We start from the raw sequence: 17,409 nt of genomic DNA, 5'->3' as shown, positions 1-17,409 counted from the left end.
ATCCTGTACATGCAGATTAAGCGCACATTGTCCCTCCCTTGGAAAACCGGGGGACGCACCTTGTGCCGAAAAGAGCGCCCCTCTGGTCCCATGTCGCTGCCACTTGCGCCTTGCCTCTCGCATCCAAGGTGGAAAGCCCGCATTAGTCACCGTTTCGCGACAAAGCTCAAACGAGTACTCACTCTTCAGCTTTAGCAGTGTCAAGGGCCGTCGACGCGCTATGAGACGCTCAGCCGATGACGCTCCCCACAGCTGCGAAGGGCGCCGAGCCTGCATGCCGTCAACAACCGTCCCAGGGTAAGACACAGTAAACGACGCACCTCGCCCTCTTGTGTCCCCTCGCCGGTCTTCGTCTTGTTCCGCGTCCTGCCCGCTGGTCCCGGAGCGTCCTCTCCCCCCATCGTCCCAGCCACGCCGCCCCCCACCAGAGCCGCGCGAGGTGCCAGCCGCCGCCCCCCGGCGTCCGCAGGCCCTCCCGAGCACTCGGCAGGCCGCTGAACATAGGCGTCGACGCGCCCAGCTACCTCGACCCAGCCAAAGCGCAGTTCTTGGAACAGCCAGAGGCCTACAACAAGCTCCTAGACATCATGAAGGATTTCAGGGGTCAATGGTGAGCCGTTCTCCGCCACGACATCGCATACAAATGGTGGGAGTCAGAAGGCGCCGCGTCTCACTTCGGGTCTGAGGCGCTGCCTGGTGTCCCGCCTCGGCCCTCCATGAACTTGATCCTCATGTCATCGCTTCTGCAGCGTCGATACGCCCGGGGTCGTTCAAGTTGTGTCTCTCCTCTTCGACAGCCACATGACCAAGATCTGGTCAAGGCGTCAAGCATGCATGTACACGCCGGCTTACTCCGGTAGACACATCGGCTCAAGGGAGCAGACACGAAGGCCCTGTGTGAAGCTGGGGACAATGACGGTTGGGTGAAAGGCGCGTTGGCAGACTGTCGACACGCGCGCTCCCTGTTTATGATCAGGCGCACATACTTGGGAGTCAGGAGTCGCGCGAAAGGAAAGCACAGCACGTTTCATGGATTCAGCGCAAGGTCTATAGAGACCCGTTAGAGCAACATCAGAGCGACAGCTTGGTATACAGGTAGTGTGTTCTAATGTAGGGGTGGTATTTTGACGCAGTAAGTGTCACAAATTTTGGGAGTGTCGTGGGTGATTCGTGAAGGCGATTAGTAGACGAAGGGTATGAACTTGTACTTCACGATGGAGCAGTAGCGCTCCCAGTCCTTCCCGTACTTGAGCGCGCACCGCTCAAAGTCGCGAGTGCAACGATGGATGAGAACGACGATGAAGAAGACCGAGTAAAAGTAAGGGATAGCGGAGCACGAGCCCTGAACGAGCCCCCACGTCAGACTCATGGTCCAGTCCGCAACGTAGTTCTGCATCAAACCGGCTGCTCAGAAGGCTGCGAGAGTCAAAGATAAAAATAAGAGGGCTCACAGGCTTGCGCGAGTACGCCCACCAGCCGCTGATAAGCAGGCGGTTGCCGTGGGCGGTCTGGATGAATTTGGGATCCTTGATGGTGCCCCAAGGAAGTTGCGGGAACGTCATCCGGTAAGAGAAAATGCCCTGGGTTTGCATCTTGAAACGGGACTTCTGCGACATCGAGGTGTCCCAGATGTAGTAGGCGATCAGAATCGTGGAGTACAAGGCGACGTAGGTCGGAGTCGAGAACCGGTACTTCGAAGGGTCGTGTGACGCCATGTATACAACCGAGTAGATGTAGGACTAGTAAATCATGACTTGTTAGCGGGACGACGAGGATAACCGCGCAAGTGTACGCACGAAAGGTACGCCCGCAAAGTTCCAGAATATAACAAGGAAACCCCATTTCTCGTGGAACATGTCCCATGTTTGCGGGATGCATTCTTCACCCTTGCCGCACGCATTGAGGTAGAGCCAGGTCGCCAAGCACATGAAGGCCATGTTCTGACGAAGGATTATAAGCCAAAGGAGTAGAGACGAGAGAACACTATCTTACGGGTGTCACGTAGCCGTAAGTCTCGTACTGCTTGCATGCTCCGGAGACGGACATGAAGAATACGATAACCCACGGAATGCGAACCTCAAGCCACATCTTCAAGTCGACGGGGCCAAGACGGGGGTTTAAGCATGCGCCCATGAAGACGTCGTAAATGAAGCTCCCGGACATCCGAATCTGGTTTCCGGTGGCGACAGTGATGAAGTACATGAAGAAGGAGACGCCAAAGCCGTAGATCATGGCGACAGTCATAAGGTGGCCGAAGTTGTCGATGATCTCAGTCATGCGGAAGATGTTGTAGTAATGGAGGGCGGCGGCGGTGATCATGGTGACATAGATGCAGCCGATGGCGTTGCACTTGTACATGAGGGTCTTGTAGCCCAAAGACGGAACAGGGAGACCTTCTTGCATGTATCCGGGGACGACCCAGGCGAGGGCGAGTTGGTAGACGATGAGACCGGTGAAAACCTTCCACGCGTACGCGTTTGGGCTTGCGTCCTGCCGCAACACATGAACGGAGGTGGAAGAGTCGGAAATATGGCACGTACCACGCGGATGTGCTCCCACATGCGCCACAAGAACGGCTGGATGTCATCGAGCGAGGAAGGGTGAACGAGGGCTCCATCGTAGAAGATGAGGCAAATCCAGAGGTAATACATGAGGATGGGGAAGCCGGTCATGATGGCGAAGACGCCCCATGGGCCACCAAACTCATACCTAGGCGGAGATGAGAGGGGGGGAGCAGAGAGAGGTGAGGGACGCACTCGGTATGGCTGTCGAGGACCTGATCGCGCTTCTGGCCCTCCTCGGTGGGTTTGACGACGCGAATGAGCTGCCCGTTCTTGGCGTTGACGCTGCGTTGGCGCAGCTCAGGTTCGGCGCCCGGCATGATGACCTGGACTGAGAGCGGGCCTGGGAGAGCAGGAGGGGGGAACCAGCGCATCGCCGCCCTGCCTGCCCGCCATAAATACGCGTGAATCGAACGATTTCCTTATACGCGTGCGTGCCTCACGTGGGCGTGGTGACGCTCGCCGACAACCGCCGAGGGCCTCTCGAACGCAGTCCAGCGAGCGCTCTTGCCTGTCAGAGGTGCTACCGTTGGGTAAGGGTTAACGTCTAATTATAACGTTCTGCACGGCCAACCCACCACCCCGCTCTCGACTGAAGAGTTTTCTTCTCTCGAGGCCACTTTTCTCAAAACATGCAGGTGACGTAAAGCGGCGGTGACCAATTCGATCGTGATCACGGCATTAAGCGAACCGTTCGATGTCATCCGATCGCGTGGCTCGGGACCGGGCCCGATACGCCCGGACGCTGGACAGCCGAGACCAGGCCAACACTCAGTAGTCAAGGCATTCGACAACGCCGTGGCCAAGGGCGCACCTTGGTCCACACTTCACGCAATTTGGGGTGATGTAGTAAGGAGTTCAAACATACATTATCGCTTGCCAATCGGTGCCAAACATCCAGAGGTGCGATTAACAGATGCAAAGGATGAACTTGTAAAGCTCGGCAATCTTCGCCGCACGTGCCTGCACAACGCTCAAAGTCGCAGGCGTAAATGTGAATCAGAACGGTAATGAAGAAGACCCAGCAAAAGTACAGGATCGCAGAACAAGTGTCCTGGACGAGACCCCATGATCCAATCCACGACGTAGTTCTGACCACAAGTAGACGAAAAAGAATGCGGCAGAGAGTTCAGGCGAAACTACTCACCGGTTTGCACAAGCACGCCCACCAGCCGCTGATAAGGTGGCAATTGCCGTCTGCCGTCTGGATCATCTTGGGGTTCTCAATCATGCCCCATGGGAGCTGAGGGAACGTCTCCCAGTTGAACCTCGGGTCTCCACTTTAAAGCGGGACTTCTGTGACATGGAGGTTGTCCCAGACTTGATAGCCGATAGACGTAGGACTAGAAGCCGCAACTTATCAGAGGTCGACAACGCACAACTCTATGGTGCACGCCGTGCGAAGCACACGCCTGCTAAAATCATCAGGAAACCCCACTCCTCATGAAACATGCTCCACGTTTGCGGAATGCATTCCTCAGCTTTACCACAAGCGTTCGGGTAGAGCCAATTCGCGAGACACATAAATGCCATGTTCCGATGTAACAAGCGAGGCAGATGTTAGCGAATGCGGGGCGGATATAAAAGAAGACATGCTCACCGGCCCTGTTCATACTGCTTGCACGCGCCAGAGACGGACCCCACGAGAATCCGGACGTGCACTTCCAACCACATGTTGAAGTGGATAGGCCCGATCCAGGGGTCCAACATCGCGCCCATGACAGCCGTTATCAGAATGATAGGCCTGTTTGAAAAAGTTCACAAATTTTGACAGTTGCGAGGCTTACCGGTGGGTAGCGAGTCGGAGCGACCCGTTCGCGCGAGAAGCGATGTCCGCGTAAAGTCGGTAATAGACCGTATTCGCGAACGGGTTCAGAATTTTAAACCGGTTTCAAGCCCGGTTAAGGCGCTTCCGGTTTGGGGTGAAGCGCTCATTGGCAGAGGTCAGTTTCGCGCACGACTTCGCACATAATGTGTCGACCGGAAGATGCTGCATTCATGCGGGACAGCGGCGGTGATCATGGTGATGTTAACGCAGCCGATGTTCATCGAGGGAGGTGGGATGGACGCCGAGCGAGCCATGTAGAAGACGGGGCAGATCCACAGGTGGTACATGAAAAGCGGGAAGCCAGTCACGATGATTGCCACGACGTCCCAGAGACCGCCGAATCCGTACTTACGAGGCGACCTGGGAGCCTTATGAACGGGATGAAGCTGGTCGCGCTTCTGACCTTCTGCGGTTCAATGGCCGGGTGTCGTTCCATAGTTTCCGGAGTGGTCCCCGGTGGAACAAGGGGCTGAGAGACATTAGATGGATTGGGGAGAGAGGCCTCCAGGCGCTGTAAGCTAGCAAGCAGCGGGAAGGACAGAGACTCCAAGGCGTTCTTGCATAGTAAGCGCCGTGATCATATACCATCTGGCGCATGGAGCGCTCTGGTGAATAGAGAGGTTTGGTAAATTACAATTGTGCGCAATTGCAATGAGCGTTGGCGCGGTGGAGTCCCGTCTCCAATGTGACCGTCGCCGTGACTGGGCCAGGGGAGCGCCGGGGCGAGAGATGCGACAACACGGTCCCTTACCTCCAAACTGAGCATCCAGCGACTAGTTCGACTTGCACCCAGGACAGCATGGAAATATGAAGACAGCCACAGGAAGCAGACGAGTCACGACGAGATGAGAGCACAAGCGCGAACCTCACCAAGCCTCCCATGAACCTGTCACGGTGCACATAGGTGAAGGGCGTGTTCGAGCGGGCCGCGATGCCGTGGAGCGGTGGGTCCGCTCCAACGGATTGCAATTGTGCGCAATTGCGGTTTTCCAAACCTCTCTAATGCGCCAAGTCTGAGCTCAGCCACATCCTCCTCCTCTTCTCGCTCGCTCCCCCCTCGTCTTTGGACCCCAAATTCACATCGTATAACTAGAGCAGGGCACTGACAATCAATTTTGCTTCCTTCTCCCATGGCGTCGTCCGTCTTCTACCGCTTTCGGTCTCAGAAAGAGGAGTCGCGAGTGACTTTCGACGGCACCGGCATCTCCGTCTTCGACCTCAAGAAGGAGATCATCATAGCTAACAACCTCGGTAAGGCGAACGACTTTGACTTGATCGTCCTCGACAACGCTGGCCAAGGTCCGTCCGTCGTCCCTTCGGGCACAACCCCGTCTTCACATCTTGTCTAGTACTCGCGGACGATGCGCACGTCATCCCCCGGTCGTCTTCTATCGTCGTCAAACGGGTTCCCTCTCGTCCTGGCAGAGGCTGCGCACCGAAATACCTTGGCGCAGCTGGTCCGGTCTCCCATTCTGACCAAGGTGGCAAAGGCGGTGGAGGGTCGTGGCATCGAGGCAACATGTCGAAACGGTTCGACAAGGACGGGAAGGAGGAGCCGCCGCCGGTAGAGAAGCCCATGCCCCCCGTGAGTCTGCCTGCTAGTCTGCCTGCCTCGCCGTGCCTTGACGTGTCCATAGATGCCTGCTCCCGGTTCGGTTGTGACGAAGGACGACGAAGACGCAGCAATGATGGCCATGTTCCAAGCGCAAACTGCGAACTGGGAGGAGACCCAGGAGAAAATGTCACAGTTGGTGTCGCGCCTGTGCGCTTTCTTGTCTAGTAGAATCCTCTCTAATGGATCTTGTCTTCTGTTCAACCTGTTTGCGCGCCGCAGTGCTACTCGCATTTACAACACTCCCCGCGGCGGCGCCCCTCGCGGTGGCAAGCCTTTCCAGCCCACACATCATCAGTCCGACCGGCCACTGCCTCCCAGTTATGTATGCTATCGTTGTGGACAGAAGGGTACGCATTCACATGTAGTCATGTGCAAACCCGAAGTGCTCACAATCTACTCATAGGCCACTGGATCCAGGACTGCCCAACAAACAATGACCGCGAGTTTGACAACAGACCACGAATCAAGCGGACCACCGGTATCCCTCGAAGTTTCCTCAAAGCCGTAGACAACCCCACGACTGGTCCGTTGGGCCAAGGAGTCATGGTCACACCCGAAGGAGGCTACGTCGTCGCCCAACCGGATTCGTGCGTCCTTCCTTCCCCACTCCCACTCGCCCATCTCACCTCTCCGTCCCCCACAGCGCGTCCTGGCAAAAGCAAGTCTCGCGGAACAAAGGCCTCACCGAGGCCGACGTCCGCGAACGCCCGCCGTCCGACCCCGCGCTCGCGTGCCCGATCGACGGCAAGCTCTTCCGGGACGCGGTAAAGACCCCGTGCTGCGGGACGCTGTACTGCGAGGAGTGCGTGCAGACGCACCTGCTCGAGCGCGACTTCCTCTGCCCGAACTGCGCGCGCAAGGTCCCGAGCCTGGACAGGCTCATCGTCGACAAGCCGATGCGCGCGCGGGTGCACGAGTACGTGGACAAGGAGATGGAGAGGAGCAGGCAGGAGGCGGACGGCGCGGACAAGGCGGACGGGCAGCGCGCCACGGAGGACGGCAAGGCGGCAGCGGAGGGCGACGGCGACAAGGTGCGCTCGGTTTTCTCCTCGTCCTCGCACAGACAGTGAATGGGCCCCGCAGCCGCAACAGCAGCCGAACGGCGCCGCCTCAGACAACGCCACGGTCATGGGAGACGGCATGGGCGACGAAGCGTTCTACAACGACATGTCCGGCATGGACATGAACGAGATCATCAACCAGCTCCAGGCGCAGATCCAACAGGTACAGGTCATGCTCAGCAACCCCACACTTCCTGCGCAAGTGCGCCAGCAGGTCCAGCTCAAACAGCAACAGCTCCAGATGGAGCTGCAGCAAGCCCAGACGATGGCCGCGATGGCGCGGCTCAACAGCAATTTCCTATGCAGGGCATGTCCGCGGGGATGCAGAACGGCATGGGCGTCGGTGTTGGGGGCGCGAGCGGCATGGCGGCCATGAACGGCGCAGGGATGGGTATGCAGGGCGAGTTCAGGCAATGGACGAACCCTTTCCCGAACCAGCAGCCGGCGGGGCAAGACTCGGCGTATCAACGACTGCCACTGAACAACCGCAGGCGGCCACTCAAACGAGATCGCCCTTCGGATTTCTTGGAGGTTGGAGGCAACCAAAATGAGAAGACACCACGATTTTGGGAGTAGGGTCGAGTCAGACTATTGTATATGGATACATGGGACGCTGAGCTCCTCACACTGCCGCTAGCGAGTTAGGATATTTGTACACTCAGGATGTTCGAACATAATGATAGCCATTATTCTGTCCTACTATTCTACAACAAAAGCGAAAAGGAAGAGGTCGTAGTGGCTAAATGGCCTGTCATGAATCGTTCTCTCTGTTCGAGTGCGGAGTGACCCTCTGCAGCAACGATTGTTGATAGTTCTCCCATGATGCAATGAGCTATGAAAGCGGGAAATCAGCTGGTGTGACAGGCAAGGGAGCGCAAGTGGACGGACCTGCTTCTGCCGCGTGATCAACCCCTCCAAGAAAGCCTCAAGGGCGTGCTTGAAGTCTTCGATACGCTCCTGTTCGAAGCGAGCGGTCTCCGACTTCACCAGTTTAGAGACTTGGTCAAACTCCTGTTTAGCCTCCAGTGCCCGACGTTCAGACTCCCCGACGACTTGCAACGATCGACTGAGTTGCTCTGGCCCAAACCGGCCTTGGGCACGGTTGGTCTCATGTGTCTGTTTCGTGCGACGAAGGTTCGCATCTGCATTTTGCCAAGCATGATAAATGCGCACGCGGGAGCTGAACGCCAGCTGATGAGAGCAAATCAGCATTTCGTATCTCACACCAGAGGGTCTACTAGTCCTGGACTCACCCTGACTGAGTTGATCAGACGGGCGTACTCGTCCGCAGTGCTGAGAATGGTCCTCATGTCATCGTTCGCCTGGGCTGACTGGAGTTCTTGGACCTTCTGTTCAACTTCGGCAAACATCGACAGCGACACCGAGAGCTGACTTCCAACGTCGCATGCGGCTAGATCTGCGATGGTCTGCGCAAATTCGCCTGCTGCAGCTGCGATGTCTGCACGCTGTTTGGCAACTGCATCGATGGCCTTCACAAGGCCGCGAAGCTGAGTCTCAAGGCTGTCCAGATACGCTTTCTGCCGGTCGAACCACTGGCAACGCAGCGTGAACGGGCTGTGAGAATGACAGTCTGAACCACATACCTCATCTGTTTCGTAGAAGCGAGGCCCCGCGATGGTCTGACCGAGCGTGGCCATGAGACCCCCTTTCTCTTGAGCCAGCTCGGCTTTCCGTTGTTTGATCTACGCAAGATAGATAAAATGAGCTTTCTTTGAATCGCTTGTAGTTTAGGAAAGTACGACTCACGTCCAAGGCGAAGGTGTCACTCTCCAAGAACATCTTCAGGTCGGTGTCCTTCTGGAGTACTGGATGGTTGGCCATTTTCTGAACACATTTCTCCAAACCAAGGCGACGTTGCTGTACGAAGTCTTCTGCAAAGCGACCGAACTTGTTCTTGTCGGGAACAGGGGGGACAACCACCCCGGGATTGTTCATGGACAACGTTTCGTACAACCACAAGAAATCGGAATACCGACGAAGAACGGAGAAGCTGGACTTCTTGTACATAGGTGATGTTGTCTAAAGCAACAACCATGGTTATTTACCAAACGATGGACTCCGTGACATGAAGAAGGCGCACTTTGGTATGCACCGTGTACATCGTGTACGCGCGTATGGGATCTCCCACTCTTTGCGGGTCATCGACTGATATTTGGAAGACAGGAAGGAGGCCATTCTTCGCCGTTGGCTGTGAAGGGGGCTGAACGAGCAGAGATTCAATGCCAAGAGCCAGCCATTTTGTAAATACACTCACCGACGTCGCCCTATCCCTAGAAGCAGCCCTCGCCGCCATGGTCTCCGCAATCGGCCTGTCGTCATCATCGTCGTCCGACACACTCTGACTGTGGGACACGCCGGTGTTCTGTTCCGGGATGGTGTACGTCGTCTGCGTTTGCCACCCAGTCGAACTTTGCCATCCACCTAGAGCCTCCCCGCCAATTGACAAGCCTGCAATGGACCGGTCGAACGAGCTTCTCGGCTGATCCAGAGGGTTGAACGCAGCGGGCTCCGACTTGATCTGCGAGGAAGTCACCGACGTGATAGAACTGCGAGACATATGCCCAGGGAAGCTCTTTGGAGCATCTGCGGGGGCGACGGGAGGAGGGGATACGGCCTTCGGGACATCGTTCGCCGGTAACGTCGGTGTCTTCGCGGGTTCTGGCTCGGATTCTGGCTCGTGAGGTACGGGGTGCTCCTCCGCCTCCGCCGACACGCTCTCCCGGAAACCGCGCTCAGGGAGAATGGGGCCATTGACAGCAGCAGCAGCTTCCTCCGCATCGGCCGCCGCTTCTGCTGCGTTGAAGGCCGCAGTGTCGAGCGGGTCTACGGATGCGGCTTCCTCTTGGGGCTCGTCCTCGCGCGGTCCCTGCGGCTCTTCGTCATCGTGAGCCTCGAAGCCAGACGGGTGCGAGAATGCGTCCTGTGGATGTGTGGAGACGATGGGGGAGCTGCTGCCCCATGGCTGCTCCTCATTAAAGGATGATACGGCGGGCTGACCGAAGCTTGCCCACGGATCCGGAGAGCTCGACCGTGCTTGTGCGAAAGGGTCCTGGAAGGGATTCTCCATTGGGTTTCGTGAGGGTGCGAGCAGGTCGTCGAAGCCGCCGTCCATGTCGGATCAAGTGTAGAAGACAGCAATCACACCTAGCGTTGATAGGGAGTATGTGGGAGGGGTCGTTGTGGAGCGCGGAAAAGGCCAGAGGACAAGATGCGTCGAGGCGACTGGCATGCACGAAGGCTCGCGGTGCACATCACGGCCAACCTGGCCAAGCGCGTCTACGCGCTCAGCCAGCAGTATCTAATCTCTCTTGACGTTCACCCCAAGCTGGCGAGACCATGCGATCGAGGCGGCTGTTCGAGGCAGAGGCGGTAGCAATGAAGACAGCGGAAACATTGCGATGCGCCTGCGTTGGACGGCCTGACTACGCCGTGCCCAAGGCGTTCAAGCAATAATATAGGGTATAGGATTATGGCGTAATGGTCGTGAAAGATGCATAGTCCTAGATGTAATATTTGGGCGACACTCCGTTCTGAACCCCGTGCAATTACTCCATCTGAGGTTGTTCATTCGAAGGGCATCCCCTCGACCGCTCCTAGCAGGGAAGACCAATTGTTGACGGACAGCTCGGAGAATTCGTGCTCCTCGCGTGCAAATGATTGTACGGCCTTGGTAAGGAGCGCATTCTCGCGGTTGTGCAAAACAACGCGCAGCTCGTGCCACATGCTATATTGCATGAGGTCGTGAGCTGGCGTACACGGAAAGGGGGTGGGAGGAGGACTTACCATGCACGTACAAAAACGCGACGATTCAACGCAGCCGCAATCGCCGCTTGATCCTTCTCGATCATCCCCGCAAACTTGTCAGCTTCCTGCTCCCAGCCTTCCTTCTTGGTTGCCCGGATGCCTTCAAGCCGATGGGAGTTGGTGTCCACCCGTTTGCGTAGGCGTTCTACTTGATCACCTGAGAAGCGATCGTGCCGAATGAAGAGGTCTCTCATCGCAATGTATAGATCACGTTGGGCCTGAACAGAATAATTTAGCAGGTCAGAAAGTGTGAATGTTCGAGATAGACAAACCTTCAACGCCTCGACGGTTGAGTACAGCATGGTGTGCGACTGACAGAAAGCGAGGGTCAGACATAAAAGCATGTGTGACTGATAAACCCCTCCTTACACGATGCTCCAATGCATCTGCTTGCCGTTGCGTGTGTTGTGAGACCTGTCCAAGGCCATGCCTGATCCCAGCGCAAAGTTCGCAATCCTCTCCACGCCAGCATCGCTCGTTCACCTCCACCAAACTCTTTACCGTGTTGGTCAACCGTGTCAGGTCAGCCTGACCGCCAACAGTGTGGGGCCGCGACGAGGTGGTAATGCCGGAGAGGATGGAAGCGACGGACGAGTCAGCGTCACGTTCAACGGAACCAGAAGCGGAGGAAGGGGCAGATGAGGATGAAGACGACCCGGACGCCAGGGCGGCCAGTACAGGTATGGACAAGGGCAAGTGAGCCGGCAGGAAGCTTGGCCGAATGACAGGAGTAAGCCGTACCGCTGCAGCCTCCCTGCGCTTAACGATACGCTCCGTGTGCAGGCAGATACGTTGCCAGTGTTCTATGAGGAAGCCGATCTTGCCTCGAACAACGCTACAAAAAAAGAGACCGTGAGTTTCAGACCGCAGTACTTTTGGTGTGTACGTACGCCAACTTGTCTTCCAGGTCGCTTGGAATAGCCATTTCTTCCACACGATCAACACGCTTGGTCACTGACTCCTCGTCGTAAGATATTGATGCGTGCTTCCGCCACTCTTCAAGCGATGGCTCCGTAAGAAACGACTGGAGTACAGCGTCGTCCTTGATGATTGGGTGGTTCCTGTTGATGATTGAATGAGTTGTCCACACCCGACTGATACCTGTTTCAACTTACACCACAAAGTTTAGAGACCTGGCCAAACCGCGTCTAGAAAGAGTTTAGTGAATATCTGATGGGCGCAGCACGTCTACAGACCTTCGCTGCTCCAAGAAACCCTCGTCGGCTGCATATGTCAAACTCAGCGGACAGATGTAGGATTGTAATGACCACTCACGTCCTATACGTTTGGGTGGGAGAGCAGGAATGAGCCGGAAAGGATAACGCTTGACAAGGACGTCCCACAGAAACACAAATTCTGAGTATCGTCGCGGGACCGGGGTCCCACGCTGTAGACACGAGAATGAATATTGGAATGGAAGAAGTAGCAGACTTGGGCGCACATCACTGGAAACCTCATAAACGAGGTAGCGATTCAAAAGGAATCCTTGCTGACCCAGCACATTCACAGTCACAGTCTCCTGCCTTTTCCACCACTCCCGCGGCATACCTGTGCCAGAAATACTGGACGTGACCCCATTGCTGATACTGCCAAAACCAGGTGTCTTGGAGGGCGCGCCAGCGGAGGTTGTGAACCGCGAATTCCACGGGTCGTCAGTGTATCCTCGGGCGGGCGGTGCTGGGGGCATCTGCATAATGTCTTGGAAGGAAGAGTTCGAGGGAGGGAGGGCGCCGAGATCCAACATCGGCGGAGGGAGGGCATTCTCTTGCGCCAGAGCGGCAACTCGCTCAATGCTCAAATCTAGCGAGATTCAGTGGCTATGAGCCGAGCTCGTTGTCAACACCATACCTTTGCCACTTTGTGCGAGGGCAGCCAGTGCAAGGGCTACAAAGAACTCCAAACGCGACACCTTGGGACGTGAGCTAACAAGACTAACGATCTAAACCTGTTGTCAGTACTCCAGAAGACGACAGTTTGATGGGAATAGCATACCTTGTCAATAGTGGATGCAGGCAAGGACGACGTGCCGAGAACCCTAGATAGAGCATTCACAGACGTCTCCCCAGAACCCATAGAATCCACCGAGGCGAATGCTTGTGTGTATATCGAAGGTACAGACGCATTGCCTAAGCCAGGAAATGCACAAGGATTGGGGAGGATTCGCGTGAGCATAAACGTAATACGCACCTATCACAGAGCTGAACCCCGCTGATGATGACGTTGGAAAGGACGGTATGGCGGGCGGGGCTGGACTTGGATCGTACTCCAGGGGTCGAGGCCGTCATCGTAGACCGAACTGATGAGAGGATTCTCCGTGACAAAGCTCGCGCCAATTGCGACGAGCCCCCGTACGCCTGGACGGGGCGGGGTGCGTTGAACATGTTGAATATATCGGGGTCGTAAGGCCGTGCGAGAGGAAGACGCCACAGAAGATGCTCCGGTCACGATAGGCAGCGCAGAAGGGCTGAAGATGGCTGCGGTGGCCGAGGGGTGGTCGCAGTCGCCGTGGACGACGGCGTCAAGGACGTCAGCGACGCTTTGGATGGCTTGTCCGCGCAGTGTGACGGTGACAGTGACTGACACGGTCACAGATCGTGGCACGCGGGGCTTGGATTGGAGCTCCGACAACACGCCTGTGAGCGCGTCTCGGCGCGTCGTGAACCTGCGACCTCCCCGTCCCTTCCTCCGCCCGCACCCTCCTACCGTTGCGGCTATGCAGTCCGCCCCACGTTCTGCGGGCCCCAGCAGCCTCCCGTCAAGATCTATAATGCTGTGTACTCCTCTGTCCAGGTCTGTTCCCTTTCACCCGTGGGGCTTCGGAGCTAACAGCCGCGAACGCGTATAGGTCTACGAATGCATGGTCCGCGGCATCGCTGTCATGCGCAGACGTGCCGACTCGTATGTGAACGCCACCCAGATTCTCAAGGTGGCTGGCGTCGACAAAGGGCGCCGTACAAAGATTTTGGAAAAGGAGATCCTCCCGGGGAAACACGAAATTGTCCAGGGAGGCTATGGCAAATATCAGGGGACCTGGTGAGCCTGTTCATTCGTCATCATATCACCTTCACCATTTCTCGCGTTATCGGCCGTTTGGAATGTGTCTATGAGCATGCGCACCGCGTGACACTGAGGTCATGAGTTCGCGGCGATGGCGGCGAGCCTATGACCTTCGGGTGGCTTCGGCTTGCTCTCGTCTATTAGTGCGCATTTAACTTCGGCCCTCGCGCGTGATTTGCAGGTTTTCCACAGATCAGGTTTTGGATCTCGACGTGTGCACCTTGGAGTAGATTCATGTTCTATTCAGAGATCCCGTTCGTGCCTTCTGCATAACGCAGTGAAAGCATTGCTACCCAGGTTCTTCTCATTGCGTGAAAAAGACTCATGTGCTTTGCATCTGGGCTCATACCGAACATATGTCAAGGTGACCGTCTGCCGTACTCGTATTGAAGGCGTGGTCGCGTCGAGACGCGCACGCCAGATGCATATGATTTGTTCCACCATCGACTCCAGGTCGTTACAGATGTGAAGGATCTTAAGCGGAATGCTAATCACTCTGGCGCAGGATACCCCTTGAACGCGGTCGTGATATAGCTATGCAATATGGCGTTGCCCCGTTGCTTGCACCTCTATTCGACTTCGTCCCCAACGCCAACCCCATGGGTGGACTACCCGCCTCTCTTGCCAGCGTACCTGGTACGTCTAGATACCCACGCCTCCAGGAGACACACTCAACCCGTAAAGGTTTAGCCCCACCCCCAATCATGCCTGGGTCTGCTCTCCGTTTACTCAATCAGGGCCGCGCTCAGGGACTTTTTACTCCGTCTACTTCCAGTATGTCTGCTTCTCTTCTTACTTCCGATGCTCCTCCCGGCCCACATGTTGCAGCTGGATATCCGTCCGGCTTCCCTCCCATCGGTCCTGTCTCACCCACACCCCCACCTGTGGCTCAACCGTCGCTCAAACGAACCATTCTCAATTAGACACGGACTCTCATCCCACACCATCTCACACGGCACCTCCCGCTCTCGCAGCATCCCCCGACATCCAAATGCTCGATCGATCGCGACCAGCCTCCACCGTTCCTCAAGATGGCGCGCCATCCCCTAGCAAGCGTGCGCGCACTGAGCCTCCCGGTTTGGCAGACGCTCCCGACTGGACGGCCCCTACCGCTCTCCAAGCCCACGCCAGCATGCCGCCACCTATGTCGACTGGAATGGTCATGTCGGTTACTACCGTAAATGGTGACTCCCGTCCCTCCAGCTCACAACCTTTCATTACGAACGGTAAACCGCCAGAGCCACAGTACACTATCCGCTTCGCTTCTAAACCCTCCCTCCCTCGCACTATGGAACATAATGCGCCTGCGCGCGACACACGACGCGCTGCAGTCGTGCAGTCAATATGCGCTCGAGACGACCCCCAGGCTGTATTAGATCTGATACGCGAAATACCCCCAGACCTCCCTGCCCTCGCCACAGATGTCGACCTCGTGCTAGACGAGCAGGGACATACCGCCCTCCACATCGCCGCCAGTACCGGACGACATGCCACCGTAGAAGCGCTTGTGACTGCTGGCGCTGACGTTCATAGGGGCAACTTCAATGGCGAAACTGCGCTTATGCGAGCTTGCCTTGCGACCCACTGTTTTGATACCCAAACCTTTCACACTCTTGTCATCACCCTCCACCCCAGCATACGCACACTCGATACCGCTCGCCGGAGCGTCTTCCACCACATTGTCGCCACCGCTGGAGTGAAAGGTCGTGCCGTGTCCGCCCGTTATTACCTGGACCAAATCAACCTGTGGATCGCAAATCATGAACGGGCCGATTTCCGGTCGATCATAGACATCCAGGACGAGCACGGAGATACAGCATTGAACATCGCCGCCAGAGTTGGGAATCGAAGTCTGGTACGCGTTTTGCTTGATGCTGGCGCCAACAAACTACTGGCCAACAAGCTCGGTTTACGTCCTGGTGACTTCGGTGTCGAGACGGAGGTAAGTGTTCAACGATGACTCCAGTTCCTTGCGTACTCAGGCTACGCAGGAATTGGGCGGCAGTGCAAGATCGGAAGACATTCTTGCTTCATTGCGTTCTGTGCTTTCTGTGCCCATTCAGAAGAGCCAAGATGTCATTGCAGGTCAGCCCGACAGCATTTTAGGAGCGATACTATATTGAGCCTGGCGCACAGATATTAGTAGTATGATCAAGGGCCTTGGGGACGACTTTGCGACGGAAGTGAAGTCGAAACAAGACGCTTTGGACGTCACCCAAGTTCACCTACGAGCCGCGACGCGCGAGCTATCTGAGCAGCGTCGACAAATCCAGCACTGGCAAGCACGGTGCGGGGAGCTTGATCAGGCAGGCCAACGAGTCAGGAATCTCAAGCGGGCACTGGCCGACGAGGACACATTTGACTGGACAGGGCGGACGGAGCTTGATGGCTCTGACCCAGTGGCGAAAGCAGGTCCAGCGTTCCAGGCACGTGGCGAAGACCCGATGGCGCTGGTCGGTGGGGCCGACACACCCGCCAACCTCGACATTGACCCAACAATACCACTTGGGGATACGGCTGCTACTCTCATCCGGCTCCGCCGACTGAAGATATGGTACGATCGCATCGAGCAACTCATGGGGGCGCGCATGCAGTCCCTCCAGGGCGCTAGCGCAGAGAAGGAGTTCCAGTGTAAGAAGATCGTTGCTCTCTGTACAGGTGTGCCGATCGACAGAGTCGAAGAGGTGGGTCATCGTCGATGTGATCCATGCACGTTACAGCGCATGAGCTCACCGCTTACGTTATTGTCAAGCTTCTCGAAAACCTGGTGGTTGCGATGGAGAGCGAGGCTCAAGTCATTGATATCAGCAGAGTGTCAGGTTTCATGCAGAAGGCAAGTCTATTGTATCTCGACTCGCATGCGTGCATTGACATGGTGTTGCTTTCAGGTACGGAACGGAGTGATATGAGCCCGGCCGACCCGACGGTTTGGTTGGTATGTGCGTATAGTGCAGGATGTGTTATCGTCGTCTCCGCTTTGCTGTCGCAACTCTTAATTATCCTCGGCACTGTATTTCTATGCATTATCTGCGATTTGTGATGCCTCCGAGTTTGTTTATGTAGACCTTGGTCTCGTCGTTCTATTCTCCCCTCAAGAGACTTCAAGCGCCCGGCCGACTCTGATCTCGATGGAATGCCTTGTTGGTGCACATTCCAGGAGTCTCAGAGCTGTGTCCGAGACTTGCAACGCTTGGCCCCCTAGTTGAGTGTCTCATTGTTCCTTCTGCTCCCAGCAACTCAGAGTCTGGAATGGACAGGCATACTAACCTGCCCAACCCATTGTCATTCCGATCTTCGCTTGTTGTGTCCATCAGAGTGCCAGATTCCATGTGGCGAACGCCATGGGCCCATGACTTTGGACAATAGCCGCCATGCACGCAACCAGCCCGTGCCCACCTAGGTACATATAAGACCGCCCATATATTCCGGCCGGCACTGGGCAACCGCATCCTTCGTCCTCCG

The 17,409-nt window shown here is 56.3% G+C and overlaps 5 protein-coding genes across 5 annotated transcripts; 1 reads left to right on the top strand and 4 right to left on the bottom strand.

Moving 5' to 3' along the window:
• Nucleotides 1–1,180: 1,180 nt before the first annotated feature.
• BXZ73DRAFT_42310 (ERG4/ERG24 ergosterol biosynthesis protein) lies at nucleotides 1,181–2,881 on the bottom strand (the record flags this gene model as incomplete). The annotated part of the gene is made up of 6 exons (XM_048018933.1): nucleotides 1,181–1,390; nucleotides 1,452–1,739; nucleotides 1,797–1,940; nucleotides 1,993–2,490; nucleotides 2,541–2,709; nucleotides 2,757–2,881. 6 exons carry the CDS (start codon nucleotides 2,879–2,881, stop codon nucleotides 1,181–1,183), a joined length of 1,434 nt encoding a protein of 477 aa, XP_047880763.1.
• Nucleotides 2,882–3,470: 589 nt separating this feature from the next.
• Nucleotides 3,471–4,280, bottom strand: BXZ73DRAFT_75434 (uncharacterized protein; the record flags this gene model as incomplete). The annotated part of the gene is made up of 3 exons (XM_048022210.1): nucleotides 3,471–3,524; nucleotides 3,709–3,841; nucleotides 4,162–4,280. The coding sequence occupies 3 exons, from the start codon at nucleotides 4,278–4,280 to the stop codon at nucleotides 3,471–3,473; spliced, it is 306 nt and encodes a 101-aa protein (XP_047880762.1).
• A 1,239-nt stretch (nucleotides 4,281–5,519) lies between these two features.
• On the top strand, nucleotides 5,520–7,641 carry BXZ73DRAFT_88589 (DWNN-domain-containing protein; the record flags this gene model as incomplete). The annotated part of the gene is made up of 8 exons (XM_048025011.1): nucleotides 5,520–5,688; nucleotides 5,739–5,974; nucleotides 6,057–6,136; nucleotides 6,224–6,351; nucleotides 6,408–6,591; nucleotides 6,648–7,035; nucleotides 7,088–7,279; nucleotides 7,357–7,641. The coding sequence occupies 8 exons, from the start codon at nucleotides 5,520–5,522 to the stop codon at nucleotides 7,639–7,641; spliced, it is 1,662 nt and encodes a 553-aa protein (XP_047880761.1).
• Nucleotides 7,642–7,816: 175 nt separating this feature from the next.
• On the bottom strand, nucleotides 7,817–10,198 carry BXZ73DRAFT_42492 (Vps5-domain-containing protein; the record flags this gene model as incomplete). Its single annotated transcript, XM_048018964.1, has 7 exons — nucleotides 7,817–7,897; nucleotides 7,954–8,256; nucleotides 8,319–8,618; nucleotides 8,670–8,768; nucleotides 8,833–9,105; nucleotides 9,167–9,286; nucleotides 9,335–10,198. 7 exons carry the CDS (start codon nucleotides 10,196–10,198, stop codon nucleotides 7,817–7,819), a joined length of 2,040 nt encoding a protein of 679 aa, XP_047880760.1.
• A 452-nt stretch (nucleotides 10,199–10,650) lies between these two features.
• On the bottom strand, nucleotides 10,651–13,271 carry BXZ73DRAFT_88587 (uncharacterized protein; the record flags this gene model as incomplete). The annotated part of the gene is made up of 12 exons (XM_048025010.1): nucleotides 10,651–10,810; nucleotides 10,870–11,108; nucleotides 11,260–11,725; nucleotides 11,781–11,951; nucleotides 12,006–12,038; nucleotides 12,087–12,114; nucleotides 12,166–12,277; nucleotides 12,332–12,690; nucleotides 12,739–12,829; nucleotides 12,883–13,016; nucleotides 13,110–13,186; nucleotides 13,210–13,271. The coding sequence occupies 12 exons, from the start codon at nucleotides 13,269–13,271 to the stop codon at nucleotides 10,651–10,653; spliced, it is 1,932 nt and encodes a 643-aa protein (XP_047880759.1).
• Nucleotides 13,272–17,409: the final 4,138 nt, after the last annotated feature.

Source organism: Epithele typhae (assembly GCF_022376455.1).
Source record: "Epithele typhae strain CBS 203.58 chromosome Unknown BXZ73scaffold_8, whole genome shotgun sequence".
Taxonomy (NCBI): Eukaryota; Fungi; Basidiomycota; class Agaricomycetes; order Polyporales; family Epitheliaceae; genus Epithele; species Epithele typhae.
Note: the sequence above shows the minus strand (reverse complement) of the source record. Positions and strands in the feature narration are given on the sequence as shown.